General features: G+C 39.1%; 1 protein-coding gene across 2 annotated transcripts in view; it reads left to right on the top strand.

The window, feature by feature from the left end:
• The first annotated feature begins 519 nt into the window (after nucleotides 1–519).
• Nucleotides 520–20403, top strand: part of EIF1AX (eukaryotic translation initiation factor 1A X-linked) — a 396407-nt gene continuing 376523 nt past the window's right edge. For both annotated transcript variants that reach the window (XR_014327101.1, XM_082864223.1), the window contains exons 1-6: nucleotides 520–705; nucleotides 11719–11802; nucleotides 13900–14003; nucleotides 15083–15133; nucleotides 17271–17352; nucleotides 18496–18587. Coding sequence is in view for 1 of the 2 variants with exons in the window: in XM_082864223.1 (XP_082720349.1) it covers nucleotides 690–705; nucleotides 11719–11802; nucleotides 13900–14003; nucleotides 15083–15133; nucleotides 17271–17352; nucleotides 18496–18587 (429 nt within the window). In the remaining variant the exon portion in view is untranslated. The remainder of the gene's footprint in view (nucleotides 706–11718; nucleotides 11803–13899; nucleotides 14004–15082; nucleotides 15134–17270; nucleotides 17353–18495; nucleotides 18588–20403) is intronic.

The raw sequence follows: 20403 nt of genomic DNA, 5'->3' as shown, positions 1-20403 counted from the left end.
CCCTTCCTGTGTGTTGAGCACTTACTATGTGCCAGACATTCTGCTAAATGCTGGTAATAGTAAGCGAGAGATGTGATCTCTGCCAAATAAGGTTTACAGTGAGGTAGGAAACACAGATATTTATAAAGTAATAACAAGTGTCATGCAAATATTACGCTTTGGGTCAAGTTAAGACTGAGCTGTTGAGATTAGAGTTAATGAGCCCGCAGCTCAAACCTTGAGACGCCAGTCTGCCACAAAGCAGCCAGCAGCGGGCGCTACCAGAACCCGCCTTTATTGTGGTGGGCCCCGCCCACTCCCTCCCGGATTCCGCCTTCTGCCTGCTCACGGCCCAGTCCCCCAAGGGGTTTGGCAAACTGCGGTAAATGCTCCGGGACCGCGTCACCCTCCGCTCTGACAATAGGCGTCAGTCGGCCCCGCCTACGCCGTAGGGCCGGGAGTGGGGGCGGGCCCTGAGGGCGCTGGGAGGCGGGGAAAAGCGACGCAAGCAGCCGCGACGCCATTTGTCGCGGCCCAGCGTGGGTGCAAGCGGATCTCGGAAGAGCTCGGTTGTTAGATTCTCGCGCGCGCGCGCGATCCGCTCTCCCCCGCCTGCTTCGTGTCACGCTGTCCCACGCGTCGCCCCTCGGAGGAGTCGCCGCCGCCACCCAGATAGGAGTCGGAGACGCAGCGAGGCCGTCGTCACCGCCATGCCTAAGAATAAAGGTAATGCCGCCTGGACCCCGGGACCACGACTCCGCTCGGCCCGGTCTCCCCGGCTGTGCACGCGGCCTCCGGATCTCCTAGGCGGCAGTAACCTGCCTCTCCGCCCTGCCTGCACGCAGCTGGGAGATCCGGACGCGATCCTGGGCTCGGGAGAGGAGCTGGGAAGTTACTCCTGTCTTCCAGTTTGGTCACATTGGGGTGGAGCCGACGCCATTTTTGTAGGGCCTCCTGCGGGAGGACGTGTGCTTCTGCTCCAGATTCGCGCCAGACTGACCCCGGCACTATAGGGACCTGTGGGGAGACCTCCGCCGTGGCCGCCTGGGCTTCGCAAATGGGCGTCTTTGGCCTTCCCGGCAGTTCTTAACTTTCAAAGGGTGATGCCTGTTTTAAGTGGCCATCAGGTACTCCTGCATGGAATTCTGTATGGGCAGTTGTTGGGTATTGTTGAGACTACTCCCTCTCTCTTTTGTAAATAGTGGACGAAACCTTGATGCATTAAGGTTCCTCTCTAGAGACTTACTCTTACCCATCCTTTTACGGGGCTTTCTTTTTCCCAGAACACCTGTTCCATATTTAGCCAAGTTTTCTACTTTTGCTCCAGATCGGTATATATTGTGGTGGGAGTAAAGACCTTTCAGTTCCTACCATTCTTAGGCCAAACATTCACAAACTGTCAGATTTGAGGATAATTTTATTTGGAATTTGCAAAATGGAAGGCCTAATCTAGGTAAAAGCAGAACAGTCCTAAAGAAATTCTTTTTTTAAGACTTAATGGTGTTTCTGTCTTCAGTATTCTTACAATTTCTCAAAGGAAATTGTGGAAGTCGAAACAGGGAAAAGGTATTTTCCTACAGGAGAGGCATGTATTTCACAACCCACAAGTTCCCTTTGATTAGTCATCTTTGAGACCCCTGCCCTGACCCAGGCCTACTCTGTTCTCTTTTTTACTTCACAGCTGGCTCCAGGAATTCTACCTCATTTCCTCTTTGTAGCTGTCACTACTCTTTTTATTCCTTGATGTATTTGGTTGCAGTTCTGTGCGAGATTTGGTGCAGCTCTCCTCAGGGCACTCCACCTCACTGCCCTCTTACTTGCCGTTCCTTTTTGTAGCAAGTATTATACTGCTAATTATTCTGGTAAAGACGGGGTGACAAAATAGGGTTTTCAAAGTCATGGTTTTCTTGTAACCTACATCATCTTTTATCCCCTCTGAGATGGTAACTGGATCCATTCAATAGATATCTTATTTTTCACCTTTATTTCTGGCGATGAGATTTCCGATTTCCTCACTAGACTGTAAGTTCTGAAGGGCAATAGTAGTATCTATTGGAGAAGGTTGTATCTATTGGAGAAGACACAAACTAGATACTACTATTGGAGAAGTAGTATCTAGTTTGGAGAAGATTGGCATCTTTAGGGATATTTGTCTTCCCATGCCTGAATGTAGTATATCTTTCCTTTATTTAGGTGTTGTTTAATATCTCCTTACATTTCATGTGCATCTTTTGTCCGGTTTATTCCTAGCTACCTTATATTTTTTGGTTGCTAATTAAAATGGTAAAATGAAAATATTAGAATGAAAGATTTCAGACCTACAATAAGCTATAAAGCAAATATAATGAATAACTGTCTGCAGTTGATGCATCAGTCATATCCTGTCAAAAGATAGCAATAGAAGTTATTTTCACAGACAAAATTTAATATAAAGAATAGGGGACTTCCCTGGTGGTCCAGTGGTTAAGACTTCGCCTTCCAATGCGGGGCGTGCAGGTTCGATCCTTGGTTGGGGAGCTGAGATCCCACATGCCTCACGGCCAAAACACCAAAACATAAAACAAGCAGTATTGTAACAAATTCAATAAAGACTTTAAAAATGGTCCACATCAAAAAAAAAATCATTATAATATAAAGGTTGGTTAACCCATGTATTGGAGAGCTGAAAAGGCAAAAAGGGAACCACCCTAAGGTAGCAATTGCTAGAAACAGCTATGGCTCCTAGAACTGGAGGGAAAAAAGGAGAGAGGTTGTTATTATTAAGACTGACAAAAACAACAGGGATTTACTGCAGAGCACAGGGAACTATATTCAGTATTTTGAATTTATGGTAATAAACCATAATGGAAAAGAATCAGAAAAAAAGAATTTAGATATATACATATATATGTATAACTGAATCACTTTGCTGTACACCTGAAACTAACACAGTATTGTAAATCAACTATACTCCAATTAAAGAAAAACAAACAACCTGACAAAACTTGGAGGAGGGGCCCAGACCTCTAAAGAGGGGGCGCTGTCGATAGCAGGGTCTTTGAGGACCCTGTGAGGTTGGTTCTGGGGCAAAGCAAAAGGGAATCATCTGCAACCACTGAAAGCAGTTACAGCCAGAAGACTGCTGCTGAGTTTATGCCAGTAAAACCGAGAAGCAAATCCCCTTTCTGCTCCAGCCTGCCCTCTGCAGCGTCCCAGCGGCAGGGCCTAACTGGCAGCAGCGGGCCAAGGAGAAGGGCGGGGGTGGGGAAGCTCCGAGAGGAAAGCTGCAGGACCAGCACTGGTGCTCAACTTCTGTCCGGGTGGGGTTCCCGGAGGCCCACAGCTCAGGGCGGGCTTTTGTGGTGTCAGTGGCCCAAATGGCAGAGGGACATATTTACAGTTGCATTATCAATGCTAAATTTCTAACAGTAATTTCTTAACATCATCCAACATCCAGTCCATTTTCAAATTTCCCCTATTGTCTCAAGGGTGTCTAGAGTGTAAGTATATAATATACCTAATGTCGTATACTATATTTTTTAATTTATTGAGGTGAAAGTCACATCACATAAAGTTAGCCACTTTAAAGTGAGCGAGCGATTCGGACTTCCTTGGTGGTGTAGTGGTTAAGAATCCGCCTGCCAATGCAGGGGACATGGGTTCGAGCCCTGGTCCGGGAAGATCCCACATGCCATGGAGCAGCTCAGCCCGCGAGCCACAACTACTGGGTCCACATGCCACAACTGCTGAAACCTGCGTGCCTAGAGCCCATGCTCCACAACAAGAGAAGCCACTGCAATGAGACGCCACGTTGGGTTGCTAGCACTTGACACTTAGTAGATGCTCAGTAAATAATTGTTGGATTAAGTCACCTCCCTTCTGTTGACTCCACCCTTAGGTGAATAATAGGCTCTCCCTTGGTTCCAAAGGGACTGAACTACATTAAAACACATCTAGTTCACAAACCTCCTTTAAAGTTCATTTCATTACATGGCAATAAAATAGGGAAGGGGATGATCAGGGTATGGTTAATTCTGGTAAATTGACAAGCAATGAATCATTCTTTTATAAATAACACATGAGGCATACAAAAATTATAAATAATGCAGTGAATGCCTGGGGAATCAACCCATTACTCTGAACTTGAGAATTACAACACATATTCAGTTAAAGCCCTCTGTGTTCCCCTCCCCAATCCCCTTCCGCTCCCTCTCTTCATCTCTTCCAGGAGGTAGCCACCATTCTGAATTTGGTGTTTAAGCATTCCTATAGTTGTAAAACCCATCTGTTATCTTTACTTGTTATCTTAGAGGAACAGTACTTTTCAAGACTCCCGAGTTTTATGAGATGCAGTTTACTAATGTGAAATAAATTCATGATTATTTTTCTGTTTTTATTCATTGGAAAAGCCAGAGCCTGTGAACATAATCTTTGTGATGTTTACACATGTATTGTCACTGTGTGTTGCCACTAACTGTGTTGCCACTAACTGTGTGTTGAATGACTTGATTTGGATTGATTCTTACCAGCTTATTTCCTCTAGAATCCTCTAGACTCTGTCAGTTTATTACCTCAGGGAAAAAAGGTAGCCTTGGGCCCACTTATGAAGAGCAGTTGGGGTAAGGTGCTCCCACACTTTAAAGACGTTACTACTTTTAGTTTTAAAATCACCAGTCCTTTAGGAATGTATGGGCTACTCTTGAGTGAGTGATTCAAAGAATTTTCCAACTAAATATGTGACTCAGTAAACAAAGTAGGTGTGATACTTGCACTGATGCCCACTCTGCTTTGAAGATTTGGCATGGTTGGTGGCTTGAAGCAGAGGATACTTTTCTCTTTCTAGGAAATGAGCTCTGAGGACTCTGGGTGGGTCAGACATTGTAGAGGCCTGCCGAACATAGCACAGAGCATTGTGAGACTGCCCCTGGGACAGAGTAAGTGCACATGACTCAAGAAGTTAAGAATCTGTCTTTGCAGTGGCCAGGTACACGTTTTTTATTCTGTTTGGGCTGTGAACCTGTTTTTGCTGCTTCCAGGCTCGTCCCGTGAGTCCCTTAGTGTCGCTACCACTTAACACCTTTCTTCTGTCTTTTGGAATGGCTGTCAATGTGGTTTAGGTTCTAGAATGGGAACAGAACGCTGTGGAGAGATACCCTAATGTGGGGGCCAGGAACAAAAAAGGATTAGGTTGGATCTGGTCACCCCCACTCACTAATAGTGTTGCTTCTCTGAGCTTCAGTAAACTCACTGGTAAACTGGGCATAAATGACTTATTATCTCATAGAGTGATAGTGACAAGTCATTGGGTGGCATTACTGCATACTGGTTCAGAGTATAATCACTGGGGTGATACTGCCTGATGCAAATACCAGCTCTCACTTCATTCTCTCTTGTGAGATAAAGACAAAATAATGCCTATCTCATAGGCATAAGCTTGTTAAGGGCGAGTTACTGGGACAGCGAGAAGTCTGCTTGGATTGAAGCATAGGGAAATTGAAGAGGAGTAATGAGAGGTAGATTGCTGTCATGCTTATAGGTTGAAAGACTTATATTCTTTAAGGTAGTTATGTTACCACTAACAGAAATAAGGATGTTTATTAAGGACCAACTTTGTAAAAGAAAGTAATTTGAGTTTTGAGTAAAATTTGAATGACAGTAGCCCATTCACTGGAAATGTGCTGAGCCTCACATTAGAAATAAGAGGCCAAAGCTTAGTTGAAATAGTAGGATGAGATGTAAAATTCTTAGCATAGAAGTGGTAGGTGAGAGAAATTTTTCCTTAGAAAGTATGTAAGCAGAAGCTGAGAATTTGGACTTAATGAAGCTCAAAAGGGATAGGCATAGTGAAGGGGTAGGGGTGATGAAAGGTCAAGAATAGTGCAAGTGGCCCTTTAAAAGTCAGAAAAAGAGTTGAGAAATGATCAGCAGTGTCATTATTTAAAGTATGGAAAATGGGAGGGAGGGTACAGATTTTTAAGGTAGATAGAAGAATTCTAGAACCCTACATGGTAGAAAGAATATAGAGGCACTTGAATCTTCTGTTCTAACTCCCTCATTTTATAGAGGCTGGAATTGAGATCCTGAGAAGTTTTGTGAAAGCTCCATGTATCCTTTATTCCTCCCTTCACATATGGTCACAATTCCCATGTTGTTTCCATCTCAGAAATATTCCTCTTATTTGTGTCTTCCTCTTCACGGTCAGGCTAGGTGTGCTTCATTCTATGTGTAATAAGGACAGTGACCTTCTTACCAGTTTTCCCACCCAGAGGATCATGTCACACCTCTATTTTTTGTTGAACTATTTAAGATTTTTTTGTTTTGTTTTGCGGTACGTGGGCCTCTAACTGTTGTGGCTTCTCCCGTTGTGGAGCACAGGCTCCGGACGCGCAGGCTCAGCGGCCATGGCTCATAGGCCCAGCCGCTCCGCAGCATGTGGGATCCTCCCGGACCGGGGCACGAACCCGTGTCCCCTGCATCGGCAGGCGGACTCTCAACCACTGCGCCACCAGGGAAGCCCTATTTAAGATTTTTGAATAGTAAAATTCACGATTCAGGTTTCAAAAAGTGTAGAATGAAATGTCTTTCCTAAGTGTGTCCTCTTGCCAATGAGTTCTTCTCACAGGCAGTCATTAACTTTCTTGTACGTGCCCTTCCAGAGATATTTTATATGTAAGCAAGTATGAATATCCCTTTTTTACACAATGGTAGCTTTATACTCCTCTTCAGCTTGCTCTATTTGTTGTTAAACTTACATTATGAAGAATTTTGAACATATACAAAAGTAGACTAGTATAATGAGCCCCCATGTACTCAACTCCTGGCCTCAGACATCATTAATTCACAGCTAAACTTGCACCGTCCACACCAAATCAGGGTCCACATATGGGCTATACATTGTCATTGGTTGATATCTTTTAAGTCTTTTCTAACTGGTAGGTTCTTCATCCATCTGTGGGGGTTTTTTTCTTCATAATGTATCTGTTGAAGAAAACAGATTGTCTTGTGGATTCGTCCCCATATTGTCATCGTCCCCGTCATCCCCCAACCCCCAGCTAGATTTTGCTGATTGCATCCCTAGTGTACCTTGATTTTTACTGTTTTTTACCAGACTGTCTTTTAGAGCAGTTTTATGTTGATAAAAAAATGAGCAGAAATTGCAGAGTTCCAACTCCCACCCTTCCAGTTTCCTCTATTATTAATATCTTACATGAGCCACTATAGATAGTCCATAGTTTACATTAAGGTTCATTCTTTGTGTTGTACGTTTTATGGATTTTTGACAAATATATAGTGACGTGTATCCACCATTACAGTACCATACTGTGTTAAAAATCCTGTTGTTCACCTATTCACCTGTCCTTCCTTCCCCGCTCCCCATCTGGCAACTACTGATCTTTTTACTCTCTCTATAGTTTTGCCTTTTCAAAAATGTTATATGGTTGGAATCATACTATTCAGCCTTTACAGATTGGCTTCCTTCCCTTAGTAATATACATTTAAGGTTTCTCCATGGCTTTGGGGGGGTTGATAGCTCATTTCCTTTTATTGCTGAATAGTATTCCATTGTATGCAAGTACCACAGTTTATGCTTTCACCTACTGAAGGACATCTTGGTTACTTCCAAGATCAGGCAGTTACTACCTTGCTTTTTTTTTTTTTTAACATCTTTATTGGAGTATAATTGCTTTACAATGGTGTGCTAGTTTCTGCTTTATAACAAAGTGAATCAGTTATACATATACATATGTTCCCATATCTCTTCCCTCCTGCGTCTCCCTCCCTGCCACCCTCCCTATCCCACCCCTCTAGGTGGTCACAAACCACCTAGCTGATCTCCCTGTGCTATGCGGCTGCTTCCCACTATCTATTTTACATTTGGTAGTATGTAGTACATGCCACTCTCTCACTTTGTCACAGATTACCCGTCCCCCTCCCCATATCCTCAAGTCCATTCTCTAGTAGGTATGTGTCGTTTTTCCCGTCTTACCCCTAGGTTCCTCGTGACCTTTTTTTTTTCTTAGACTCCATGTATATATGTTAGCATACGGTATTTGTTTTTCTCTTTCTGACTTACTTCACTCTGTATGACAGTCTCTAGGTCCATCCACCTCACTACAAATAACTCAGTTTCGTTCCTTTTTATGGCTGAGTGATATTCCATTGTATATATGTGCCACATCTTTATCTGTTCATCCGATGATGAACACTTAGGTTGCTTCCATCTCCTGGCTATTGTAAATAGAGCTGCAATGAACATTTTGGTACATGACTCTTTGAATTATGGTTTTCTCAGGGTATATGCCCAGTAGTGGGATTGCTGGGTTGTATGGTAGTTCTATTTCTAGTTTTTTAAGGAACCTCCATACTGTTCTCCATAGTGGCTGTACCAATTCACATTCCCACCAGCAGTGCAAGAGTGTTCCTTTTCTTCACTCCCTCTCCAGCATTTATTGTTTATAGATTTTTTGATGATGGCAATTCTGACAGGTGTGAGATGATATCTCATTGTAGTTTTGATTTGTATTTCTCTAATGATTAATGATGTTGAGCAGCCTTTCATGTGTTTGTTGGCAATCTGTATATCTTCTTTGCAGAAATGTCTGTTTAGGTCTTCTGCCCATTTTTGGATTGGGTTGTTTGTTTTTTTGTTATTGACCTGCAATGAGCTGCTTGTAAATTTTGGAGATTAATCCTTTGTCAGTTGCTTCAGTTGCAAATATTTTATCCCACTCTGAGGGTTGTCTTTTGGTCTTGTTTATGGTTTCCTTTGCTGTGCAAAAGCTTTGAAGTTTCATTAGGTCCCATGTGTTTATTTTTGTTTTTATTTCCATTTCTCTAGAAGGTGGGTCAAAAAGGATCTTGCTGTGATTTATGTCATAGAGTGTTCTGCCTATGTTTTCCTCTAAGAGTTTGATAGTGTCTGGCCTTACATTTAGGTCTTTAATCCATTTTGAGTTTCTTTTTGTGTATGGTGTTAGGGAGTGTTCTAATTTCATACTTTTACATGTACCCGTCCAGTTTTCCCAGCACCACTTATTGAAGAGGCTGTCTTTTCTCCACTGTATATTCTTGCCTCCTTTATCAAAGATAAGGTGACCGTACATGCATGGGTTTATCTCTGGGCTTTCTATCCTGTTCCATTGATCTATATTTCTGTTTTTCTGCCAGTACCATACTGTCTTGATTACTGTAGCTTTGTAATATAGTCTGAAGTCAGGGAGCCTGATTCCTCCAGCTCCGTTTTTCTTTCTCCAGATTGCTTTGGCTATTCGGGGTCTTTTGTGTTCCCATACACATTGTGAAATTCTTTGTTCTAGTTCTGTGAAAAATGCCAGTGGTAGTTTGGTAGGGATTGCATTGAATCCGTAGATTGCTTTGGGTAGTAGCGTCATTTTCACAATGTTGATTCTTCCAATCCAAGAACATGGTATATCTCTCCATCTATTTGTATCATCTTTAATTTCTTTCATCAGTGTCTTATAATTTTCTGCAGACAGGTCTTTTGTCTCCTTAGGTAGGTTTATTCCTAGACATTTTATTCTTTTTGTTGCAGTGGTAAATGGGAGTGTTTTCTTGATTTCACTTTCAGATTTTTCATCCTTAGTGTATAGGAATGCCAGAGATTTCTGTGCATTAATTTTGTATCCTGCTACTTTACCAAATTCATTGATTAGCTCTAGTAGTTTTCTGGTGGCATCTTTAGGATTCTCTATGTATAGTATCATGTCATCTGCAAAGAGTGACAGCTTTACTTCCTCTTTTCCGATTTGGATTCCTTTTATTTCCTTTTCTTCTCTGATTGCTGTGGCTAAAACTTCCAAAACTATGTTGAATAAGAGTGGTGAGAGTGGGCAACCTTGTTCTTGATCTTCGTGGAAATGCTTTCAGTTTTTCACCATTGAGGACGATGTTGGCTGTGGGTTTGTCATATATGGCCTTTATTATGTTGAGGAAAGTTCCCTCTGTGCCTGCTTTCTGCAGGGTTTTTATCATAAATGGGTGTTGAATTTTGTCAAAAGCTTTCTCTGCATCTGTTGAGATGATCATATGGTTTTTCTCCTTCAATTTGTTAATATGGTGTATCACGTTGATTGATTTGCATATATTGAAGAATCCTTGCATTCCTGGAATAAACCCCACTGGATCATGGTGTATGATCCTTTTAATGTGCTCTTGGATTCTGTTTGCTAGTGTTTTGTTGAGGATTTTTGCATCTATGTTCATCAGTGATATTGGCCTATAGTTTTCTTTCTTTGTGACATCTTTGTCTGGTTTTGGTATCATGATGGTGACCTCGTAGAATGAGTTTGGGAGCGTTCCTCCCTCTGCTGTATTTTGGAAGAGTTTGAGAAGGATAGGTGTTATCTCTTTAAATGTTTGATAGAATTCGCCTGTGAAGCCATCTGGTCCTGGGTTTTTGTTTGTTGGAAGATTTTTAATCACAGTTTCAATTTCAGTGCTTGTGATTGGTCTGTTCATATTTTCTATTTCTTCCTGATTCAGTCTTGGCAGGTTGTGCATTCCTAAGAATTTGTCCATTTCTTCCAGGTTGTCCATTTTATTGGCATAGAGTTGCTTGTAGTAATCTCTCATGATCTTTTATATTTCTGCAGTGTCAGTTGTTACTTCTCCTTTTTCATTTCTAATTCTATTGATTTGAGTCTTCTCCCTTTTTTTCTTGATGAGTCTGGCTAATGGTTTGTCAATTTTGTTTATCTTCTCCAAGAATCAGCTTTTAGTTTTATTGATATTTGCTATCGTTTCCTTCATTTCTTTTTCATTTATTTCTGATCTGATCTTTATGATTTTTTCCTTCTGCTAATTTTGGGATTTTTTCCTTCCTCTTTCTCTAATTGCTTTAGGTGCAAGGTTAGGTTGTTTATTTGAGATGCTTCCTGTTTCTTAAGGTAGGATTGTATTGCTATAAACTTCCCTCTTAGAACTTATTTTGCTGCATCCCATAGGTTTTGGGGCATCGTGTCTCCATTGTCTTTTGTTTTTAAGTACCTTGCTTTTTAACTTGCTTGATGTATCCTACAGCTACAGGACAAAATGTAAACTCTCAGGGTTGCCAGACTTGTTGCTCTCCCTCTACTGCCACAAAATCAGTGTCCCTTTCCAGTTGATAAAACTTTACCCACCCCCCGCCCCGGCCCAATTATCTTCTTTTTGCACACAGACCTTTCATTTGGGGCAGCAGGTACAAGAGAGACCCCATTTTATAAAATTTATCATGATCCGTTATATATCCCTCCTTGGTCCTTGTGGGCCACTGTAGGAGGAGTTCACTGGGCAGTGTATTCAACCAAGTAGTCGTGATGTTTGTGATATCTCCTTTTGGTTTGTTTGTATTTTATGTCAGCAGTATCCCAAAAGGGATTTCCAGGAAGGGTAGGGAAGTGATGACATGTATATGTTTAATATGATTGGAGATACATGACCAAATTAGGTGAATTTTTTAATTTTTCATTTTTTTCAGGTTTTTGTTGTTTGTTTGAAGTATGGTTTACAACATTATACTAGTTTCAGGTGTACATCATAGTGATTCAGTATTTTTGTAGATTAGACTCTATTTAAAGTTATTGTAAAATACCATATTCCCTGTGCTGTATAATATATTCATGTAGCTTATTTATATTACACATAGTAGATTGTACTTCTTATAATTTAAGTGGCTTTTAAAGAACATTCTGTAAGCCCTAGTTTGGTTTCTTTTTCTGTTTTGCAGATAATTAATGTCTTTTTCTTTAAAACCATTAGGTAAAGGAGGTAAAAATAGACGCAGAGGTAAGAATGAGAATGAATCTGAAAAGAGAGAGCTGGTGTTCAAAGAAGATGGGCAAGGTAAGCATTTTCATAAGTTAGGTTTCTTTCAGTAATAGTTTTCTTTCTTAAGTAAGGTTTTCAATTTCTCAACATAAAAGAGATACTGTTCATAATCCTGAGCAAAAAACCACATGTCCCCTTTTGCTCTTCTCCGTTTCTCATCCCCCACACTTCTCCAGAGCCTTTCTTCTGGTAGTTATTTCTTGGTATACTCAGCATGCGCTGAGGATTGATGGCATTTCTGTAAATGTGTATGTTTCACTGTTTTATGTGAACACTCATGTTACAACTGAGAATGAATTGAGCAGTTCAGAGGGAATTAAGCCTCAAAAGCTATGGTTAACAATTCCATGACTTGGTAGACTTTTTTTGATAGCGAATGGTGCTACATAGTATGTTCAGTAGACCATGGGTATTTGAGGAATGCATCTGAGGCATGTAAATTACATGTAATTTCATAACATAATAAAATGAAACCGAACAATTGACCTTTTCAAACTGATTAAGATTTTTGTTAAGTGCCAGATACATAACAGTAGTTTCCCATGTTTTGTTTGGTTTTGGTTTTTGAGAGTTATGTTTTTGGGGTTTTTTTCGGGGTGGGGGGTGGTTAACATCTTTATTGGAGTATAATTGCTTTACAATGGTGTGTTAGTTTCTACCATATAACAAAGTGAATCAGCTATACGCATACATATATCCCCATTTCCCATGTTTTTATTTTGAGTAATTTCAAACTTTCAGAAAAGTTGCACTCTAAGTATCATGAATTCCTTTAACCCCTTCATCTTTGTGTGCGTGTGTGTGTTTTTCCTGAACCATTTGGAAGTTAGTTGAAGACATCATGATACTTTTCCCTTACTACTTACTTTATCATGTTTCTCCTAAGAACAAGTATATTCTCTCACGTAACTGCAGTAGGATTATCACACTCGTGAATATATTATTTATCTAATATATAGTCCATATTTAAATTTTTCTAGTTATCCCAGTAATTTTCAGCAGTTTTTAACAAAGAACTTTTTCTAATTATCTTTTTATAGAACTTGGTAGATTTGTTCATGCCATGAATATATAAGCCACTAAAGATGAAACATGTTATTTGGCTAAAAGACCCTTTTATTTCTTACCCTTGATTCTTGCCCTCTTTTAGCAGTTGACTTTATTTTGACTGCCATTACTTTTTCTTTTTCACGTTTTCCCCCCACTTTGGAAGAGAGCCTGCCTTTAAATCGACCAACCGTGTTGAGGCCCTAGGTGGGTGCTAGGTTCACTGTAGTCTGAGTAACTCACTTCCACTTGTCAACACCACAGTGGAGCCTTTGAAAGTTTTGTTTCAGTGTATTTACAAATTGGTGGATGTCCTCTTTGGGAATCAGTCTTGCATACAACTTGAGTAAACTAAAGGTTCTGAAGTGACCCCCCCCCCTCCGGTCTTCTGTCATTTAATGACAGAAGAGACGACCCGTGTGCAAGCCACTGCTCATCATCTCAGTTTTTCAAGTGGCAGTGAAGTAGGGTGGCTTCCTGGGTACCCTTTTGGAAAGATTTTGATTAAAAGTTTGGCATTTTGTCTGGGAGCATCTTTCCAGCTTTACAAAAACTTCAGAATAATCACTAAGATATTCTAATTTAACAGACACTAATAACATATAAGCTGATTTTTATTTGCCAGTGTACCAAAAATTGTGTTGCAGTTAGCCTCTAAAGACTAACCCTCTGAGGGAAAGGAGACGAAAATTGGGCGAGGATCCAAAGTGAGAGATTGATGAGATACATTTTAGTGTACATTTTGGGCCAGGCCACCTTGATCTCCAGAAGTAGAGCATACGGTCATGAAGACAGTGGACAGTCCACTTAACTCAAAATGAGTAGATAATTAAAATATTTCTGATAGCAGGGACAGCTTGTCATAGAAATGGCATTACACAGTCTTGGTTCTGGCTCTGCCGTTAACTAGCTTGGTGTTTTATCACTCCCTTGTACTTATTTTACTGCATATACTTATTCCTAACCAACACACCTGTATGTTCTAATCAGTTGTATGTGGACTTTTAAGTTGCTTTTATCAAAAATTCAGCAATATCCTATACCCTTTACTTTTCCCTCCTCCAGAGTATGCTCAGGTAATCAAAATGTTGGGAAATGGACGATTAGAAGCGATGTGTTTTGATGGTGTAAAGAGGTTATGTCACATCAGAGGGAAACTGAGAAAAAAGGTAAGTGTGGAGACTTGTTTTACTTTAATATAAAATTATGGTTAAGGGGAAAAAATGGCTCTAAGGTTTTTATGGGCCAAGGACCTCATTTTTCTAAGTTCCCAAAAGATTTCAGTAGAACAGTGATTTACCTCTAAGTCAAAACAGCAAGATCTTTGATGGTAATTTTATACAGGTATCTGTCTGAAGACTCATTTATATCACCTGTGTTTTATTCCTGCCCCAAAATGATTAACCTGAATCAAATCATGAGGAAACAATTAACAAGTCCAAATTGAGGGACACACTGCAAAACAAATGGCCTGACTGCTAGTATATATAATGTTAATGTCATGAATGGAAAAAAAACAGCAGGGCGGGCTATTTCAATGTAAAGGAGATTAAAGAGATGCAATGGTTAAATGCAGTAGGTGGCCCTTGTTTGGGTTCCGGTTTGAGGGTGGGGGAAATAGCTGTAAGGAGTGTTAAGAAAATTTGAATATGAATTACAGTAAATAAGTGTTGTATTAATGTTAAATTTCCTGAACTGAGATCATGAATGGGCTGCCTTGGAAAGGAGTGATTAATTTCTCATCAGGGTAGGTGTTCAGGCAGATTTATTGATCAGGTTGGTTAAAAGTCGCTCCATCCCTGGCTTTATGATTTTTTAAAAATTTGTCTTGTTAATGCTCATGTTACCAAACTAAAGGAGTTCTGTTTCCTGTGTGTATTTGGGTGCGTGGGAGGGAGGGAGATAAAACCACATTCCTAATTTACTATTCTCATATGTTGTAATGGATAACTGACCACTTAGAGGAGTTCAGTATTAAGAATCCCTTAATTTCTGAACTAATCATTGGTCCTCTGGAATTATTAAACTGTCAAGTAGTTAAATAAGATTGTTATTTTTCTAATCTCCAAAATTATAGAAAATTTGAAAGTGGCTCAGCTGCTTACTGTAGTTTTTTTTCCTAATTCTAAATACAGGTACTTTACCCACAGTTGGGTGAATAGTATGTGTATTTTATGGGAAGACTGACTCAACATTGCTCTTGATTGATTATTTTTATTTTAAATGTAACCTCCTGTGACTTTTATAGGTCTGGATAAATACCTCAGACATTATATTGGTTGGTCTACGGGATTACCAGGTAAAAATAAAATTTTCATTGTTTACTTGCTTGAATTTTATGAGCAATTAATGTTTAGAACATAAGTCATAACCATATTTGACCAGTTCCAGGCCAGTATGCTATTCACCGTTGTGTCAACAAACATTTCTTAAGGGCCAGTTCTGTCTTAGGCATTGTGCTAGGTACCCCAGGGATCATGGTTCCCAAATGCCAGTCTGTGGAGTCTGCATTTTCACTATAGAAGAATCACAGACAGTGTGAATTTTTCATGAAGCTTAATAGTCCTTTTTCCCTTTTTGATGTTTAAAAAGTTCCCTTTTTTGGAATGAGGGATACTGTATTGTGGTGGTTTTGTTGGTGTTCTTAGTTGGCAAGATAAAAATAATTTTATGTTGGACTGCCTGCCTCCATTTTTTTTTTTTTTTTTTTTTTTTTAACTTATACGTCTTGAAATCAAAATCTGGAAACCATTACTCTAGGGGATACAACTGAATGAGTCAAGCTGTCATCTCACAAAATGCTTATGGCCTGGTAGTGGAGAGGGTAAGACAGGCACACAAGTAATTGCAGTACAAGCCATGATAAAAGTATGTGCTCTAAATTTAGAGGAGCACTTAGGAAGAAAATGGTAGTTGTCCTTCATGATGTCAACCTGGAGACTCTACTCATGCTAGGGCTATGAAATCCATTTGGTTTCCACCTATTGGAACTCATCACCATGTATTTACATTTTGAGTGATCTTGTTTCTATTTTTATAACTTTGATCGTACTTTGATTTTTTTAAATATATGTTCTAGAATAAAGAATTAAAATCTTTACCTTAAATCAATGGTTCTCAACCGTGGGTGATTATTTTCCTCCAGAGTACATTTGGCAGTGTCTGGAGACATTTCAGGTTTTCACACCTGGGGGTAGGGGTCAGTGCTGGTCATCTAGTTGATAGAGACCGGGGTGATGCTAAACATCCTACAATGCACAGGACAGTCTGCACAGGACAGTCCCTACAACAATGAATTATGTGGTCCAATATATCAACTGTGCTGAGGTTGAGATAGCCTGCTTGAAACTCGTACCATTTTAATGTCCGTTTTCTTCTTTTGATCCTAAAGATAACCCCAGAAGTAGGAGCAATTAGTTAGTTCCCTGTTTGACAGATAAGGAAATCAAGGTTCTGAAAGGTGTAACATTCATACTATAAAATGATAGCCACATTAAGTTTTCCAATTCGTAATCTCCCATGATCCTTCATTTATGTCCCTGCCACTTAAAGGGTGGTACAGGGACCAGTAGCATCACTAGCTTTTGGCAACTTGTTAGAAACGCAGATTCTTGGACCTCACCCCAGGCCTCCTAAATCAGAATGTGCGTTTTAACTAGAATCCCCTTGGGCTTCTGTACACATTACCGTTTTAAGAAGTGCTGGTGTGAATCACACCATTCTTGGATCATAGTGATCACTTACGTTGCCTTTGAGAATTTTTGAAGTTGAAACAATCAGCTTCAACCCTTTTTTTCTTCCTTAACTGAGTCAGATTCCTTTCGGATGGGGAAGTGTGAACATTCTGAAGCATTAGTTTTCAGTGGGACACTTGCATCAGAAATACCCATATCTTTTACAAATACACACTCATGGGCTTCACTCCACATCTCCTAATTTATCTGTCTTTAGGAGGTGTAAAAGCTCCATAGGAGATTCTGATGGATTTGTACCCTAAGAACCACTGATACGTGGAAAGGTAGAATAATTTCCTTGGGTCATTATACCGGTCTCAATTTTTGAATTAGAGTATTTAATCACCTGTAAATTATGGTCCCAGGGAATTTTTGTACTTCAAAAGACTTCTAATCAAAGGGTAACTATAAATAATCCAAAAGATTGGGTCTATACAGTTCTGCATTGAAGTGAAATCTATAACTGTCTTCCCTAAGCTTGTTGATCATTATTCATTTATGCATGCAAGCTTCTTTATACTGGGTTAAACCCAAGGATGTTTTTCAGAGGGTAGGAGAAAACTTTAAATTTTTAGAAAAAGGACAGGAGTTTATAACACAACAGTAAAATTTAATTTTCTATCCAGTTTGAAACTAATTTATGAAATAACGGATAATATTTTGGCATAATCATTTGTAAATCTTATTTGTCTCTTTTTTAAGGATAATAAAGCTGATGTAATTTTAAAATACAATGCAGATGAGGCTAGAAGTCTGAAGGCATATGGCGAACTTCCAGAACATGGTAATGTCTGAGATATTACATTAACCTGTTATATGGTGTTATTACCTGGTGGTATTTAGATGAAGGAATTTTGGTAGAATTTTGTGGATTTTGCATGTTTAGTTTTGAGTTTACGTGATTCATTCCAAGTATGCCTGCCTGTACTTCATAATACTAGACACCTTAAGAAAAAAGTAACTGGGATTCTGTTCCTAATAAATATACTTTTGGTGAGGAATTATCCTTTATAAGCCCTCAACTTCTGTGTAATGCCAGTCAACGGAATAAATTGATTATAGTATTTATTTGAAAGTTCCTTTCTAAAGAGACTGTCATTATTCATCTTTAAATGTGAAGCAAGGATAGCAATTAGGTACTGTTGTCGATTTTTATTAAAAAGTCAGTTTTCAGTTCATCTTATTCTAGTGTCATAGTATCCATAGGATTTTGTTAAATCAACGTTTTTTGTTTCTCCCCTGCAGTACAAAAGTTAGGCGTTCTTAACGCATAAAACTTAAATAAAAATAAGTTTCTCATGACCTCATCAAAGGGGAAGTGACTTTACATACTATTTTGTAAGCCTACATTTTTTGCTTGGAAGTTATTTTTTGGTTCTGTTGCATATTATCAAGGAAACTATAATTTTACTTGAGCATGAAAACCCTGCTGAAATTATTTACTTGGCATTTCCAATCTAGGAAATGCTAATATATCTGGGAATAGGACTAGCACTTCCTGGTTCATTTTTGTTATTTAGGGATAAGCATGATTTGACCAAATTTTTCTGATTGATGAGTTTATCTGATGATTTGTGGCTTGTTAGCGTGTGCTCAGACGTTTTTTGAAGTGTAGCTGGAAGGTGTAATAGCTTTAGAATTTGTGTAATTAGAGCCTGCCTCACTAAAAATACCTTTGTGAGCAAAAGAAACTTGTTTGCATTTTGACTTAGAGATTTTGTTGTTTAAAATACTGTTCTATATACTAGGGTTGTTAGGTAGAAGTTAAGAGGGTCTTTTTGGTAATGAAACTTAAAAGTTTGACTTGTAAGAGTCTCCTTTTATACTGCAACATTTGATATCCAACCACTTCTTTTAGTGGGCAATTTATTCATTTTACTAACATCTTGGTTATATTATATGAGTATATTTGTTATTGTTTCTTTAGCTAAAATCAATGAAACTGATACATTTGGTCCTGGAGATGATGATGAAATCCAGTTTGATGACATTGGAGATGATGATGAAGACATTGATGATGTAAGTAGCATTTTTCACCTTGAGTTTTTCAACTTTTGTTTGTGCTAGTCAAACTGTTTATGCTTTGAGAATTTTATCATCTTTTTCAGTATTTCTTCCTAAAAAGGTCAATATTTGCTTTGGCAATATGAATGCTAGGCATTGGAATCTCAACTTGTTTAAGTTAAGGGTGTCTAGAGAGATAGCTATTAAGAAATTTAGCAGACAGTTATGAGAAATACAAGATTTTATCAAAGAAACAGGCCTTTTTTATTGAGATATAGTTGTACAATATTATATAAGTTACAAGTGTACTGTAAGGTGATTCACAATTTTTTTTTTAATATTTATTTATTTATTTTATTTTGGCTGTGCCAGGTCTTAGTTGTGGCCCATGGGATCTTTAGTTGAAGCATGTGGGATTTTTTTTTTTTAGTTGTGACATGCGGACTTCTTAGTTGTGGCATGCATCTGGGATCTAGTTCCCCGACCAGGGGTCGAACCCGGGCCCCCTGCATTTGGAGCATGGAATTTTACCACTGGACCACCATGGAAGTTCACAGTGATTCACAATTCTTAAAGGTTATACTCTATTTATAGTTACTATGATTGGCTATATTCCCTGTGTTATACAAACGTGCCTTCTCTTAATTGAAACACTAGTATGTTAGAAGAATAATCTTGTTTGAACCAGTTTCATATGAAGTGTTGGAATTACAGCATAACATTAAAAGCCCTGTTAAAGGGAATTCCCTGACGGTCCAGTGGTTAGAACTCGGCGCTTTTACTGTGGTGGCCTGGGTTCAATTCCTGGTCAGGGAAATAAGATCCCACAAGCTGTGCTGCGCAGCCACCAAAAAAATAAAGCGCCCTCTTAAAATTGAGGCCTTTTGCCAGTTTTTTTATCTGTTGGATATGCATTATTGGCAAACTCTTGGTTTGGAGTTGGTGTGTTAATTTTGAGGAAAATGCGTTGTTTTTTCTCACTATAAAGCAGTAATGCTCACAAGAATAAGTGCCTCATTGCCCTTCTGCTGTTAAAATATTTCAATGAAATTCAAACTTAGTTTCTGGCAATATAAATCTATTTAATAACTGGGGTGGTATTATAAGTTACTCTTAAATCTGGGTTGGGCTCTTTAAACCCTTTTAAATAAAAATGTAGTTCAGGAACACCTGTGTATATAAATCTAAAAATAATAGTAGTAATGTTTGATTTTATTCAAAGGTGAAATTTTAGTATACCTAGAGTAGTTGCTCCTGACCGGGATTGTTTGTGCAACAGAATTACCGGAGCTTTTCAGAAATACAAAGGCTGGGAATTACCTGGCGGTCCAGTGGTTAGGACTCTGTGTTTTTACTGCCAAGGGCCTGGGTTCGATCCCTGGTCAGGGAACTAAGATCCCACAAGCCACACGGCGCGGCCAAAAAACCCCAAAAAAACAAAAAACCCAACCGAACAAAAACAAAGGCTGGTCTCGGGGAAGTCTGAATTAAGTGATACCTACCACTGAGATTCTATAATTAACATCTCTATACTTGGTTTATCACATATCTGCCTATACCTTTATTCATCCTTCAGTCCATCTTACATTTTGATGCATCTCCAAACCATTTTAGAATACATGATGAATTAAAGAAAATTTGAGTACATATCTCCAGTGTGTATTTGCATTTATGAATTTTTAAACATACAATACTGTATTTCAGAGCATACCCTAAAATAGAAAAATGAAAAGGGATAAGAAATAAATCCATCATTCTATTTTTTTTAACATCTTTATTGGAATATAATTGCTTTACAGTGGTGTGTTTCTTCTGTATAACAAAGTGAATC

This window comes from Leucopleurus acutus (assembly GCF_964270905.1).
Source record: "Leucopleurus acutus genome assembly, chromosome: X".
Taxonomy (NCBI): Eukaryota; Metazoa; Chordata; class Mammalia; order Artiodactyla; family Delphinidae; genus Leucopleurus; species Leucopleurus acutus.
This window is presented reverse-complemented; position numbering and strand designations above follow the sequence as displayed.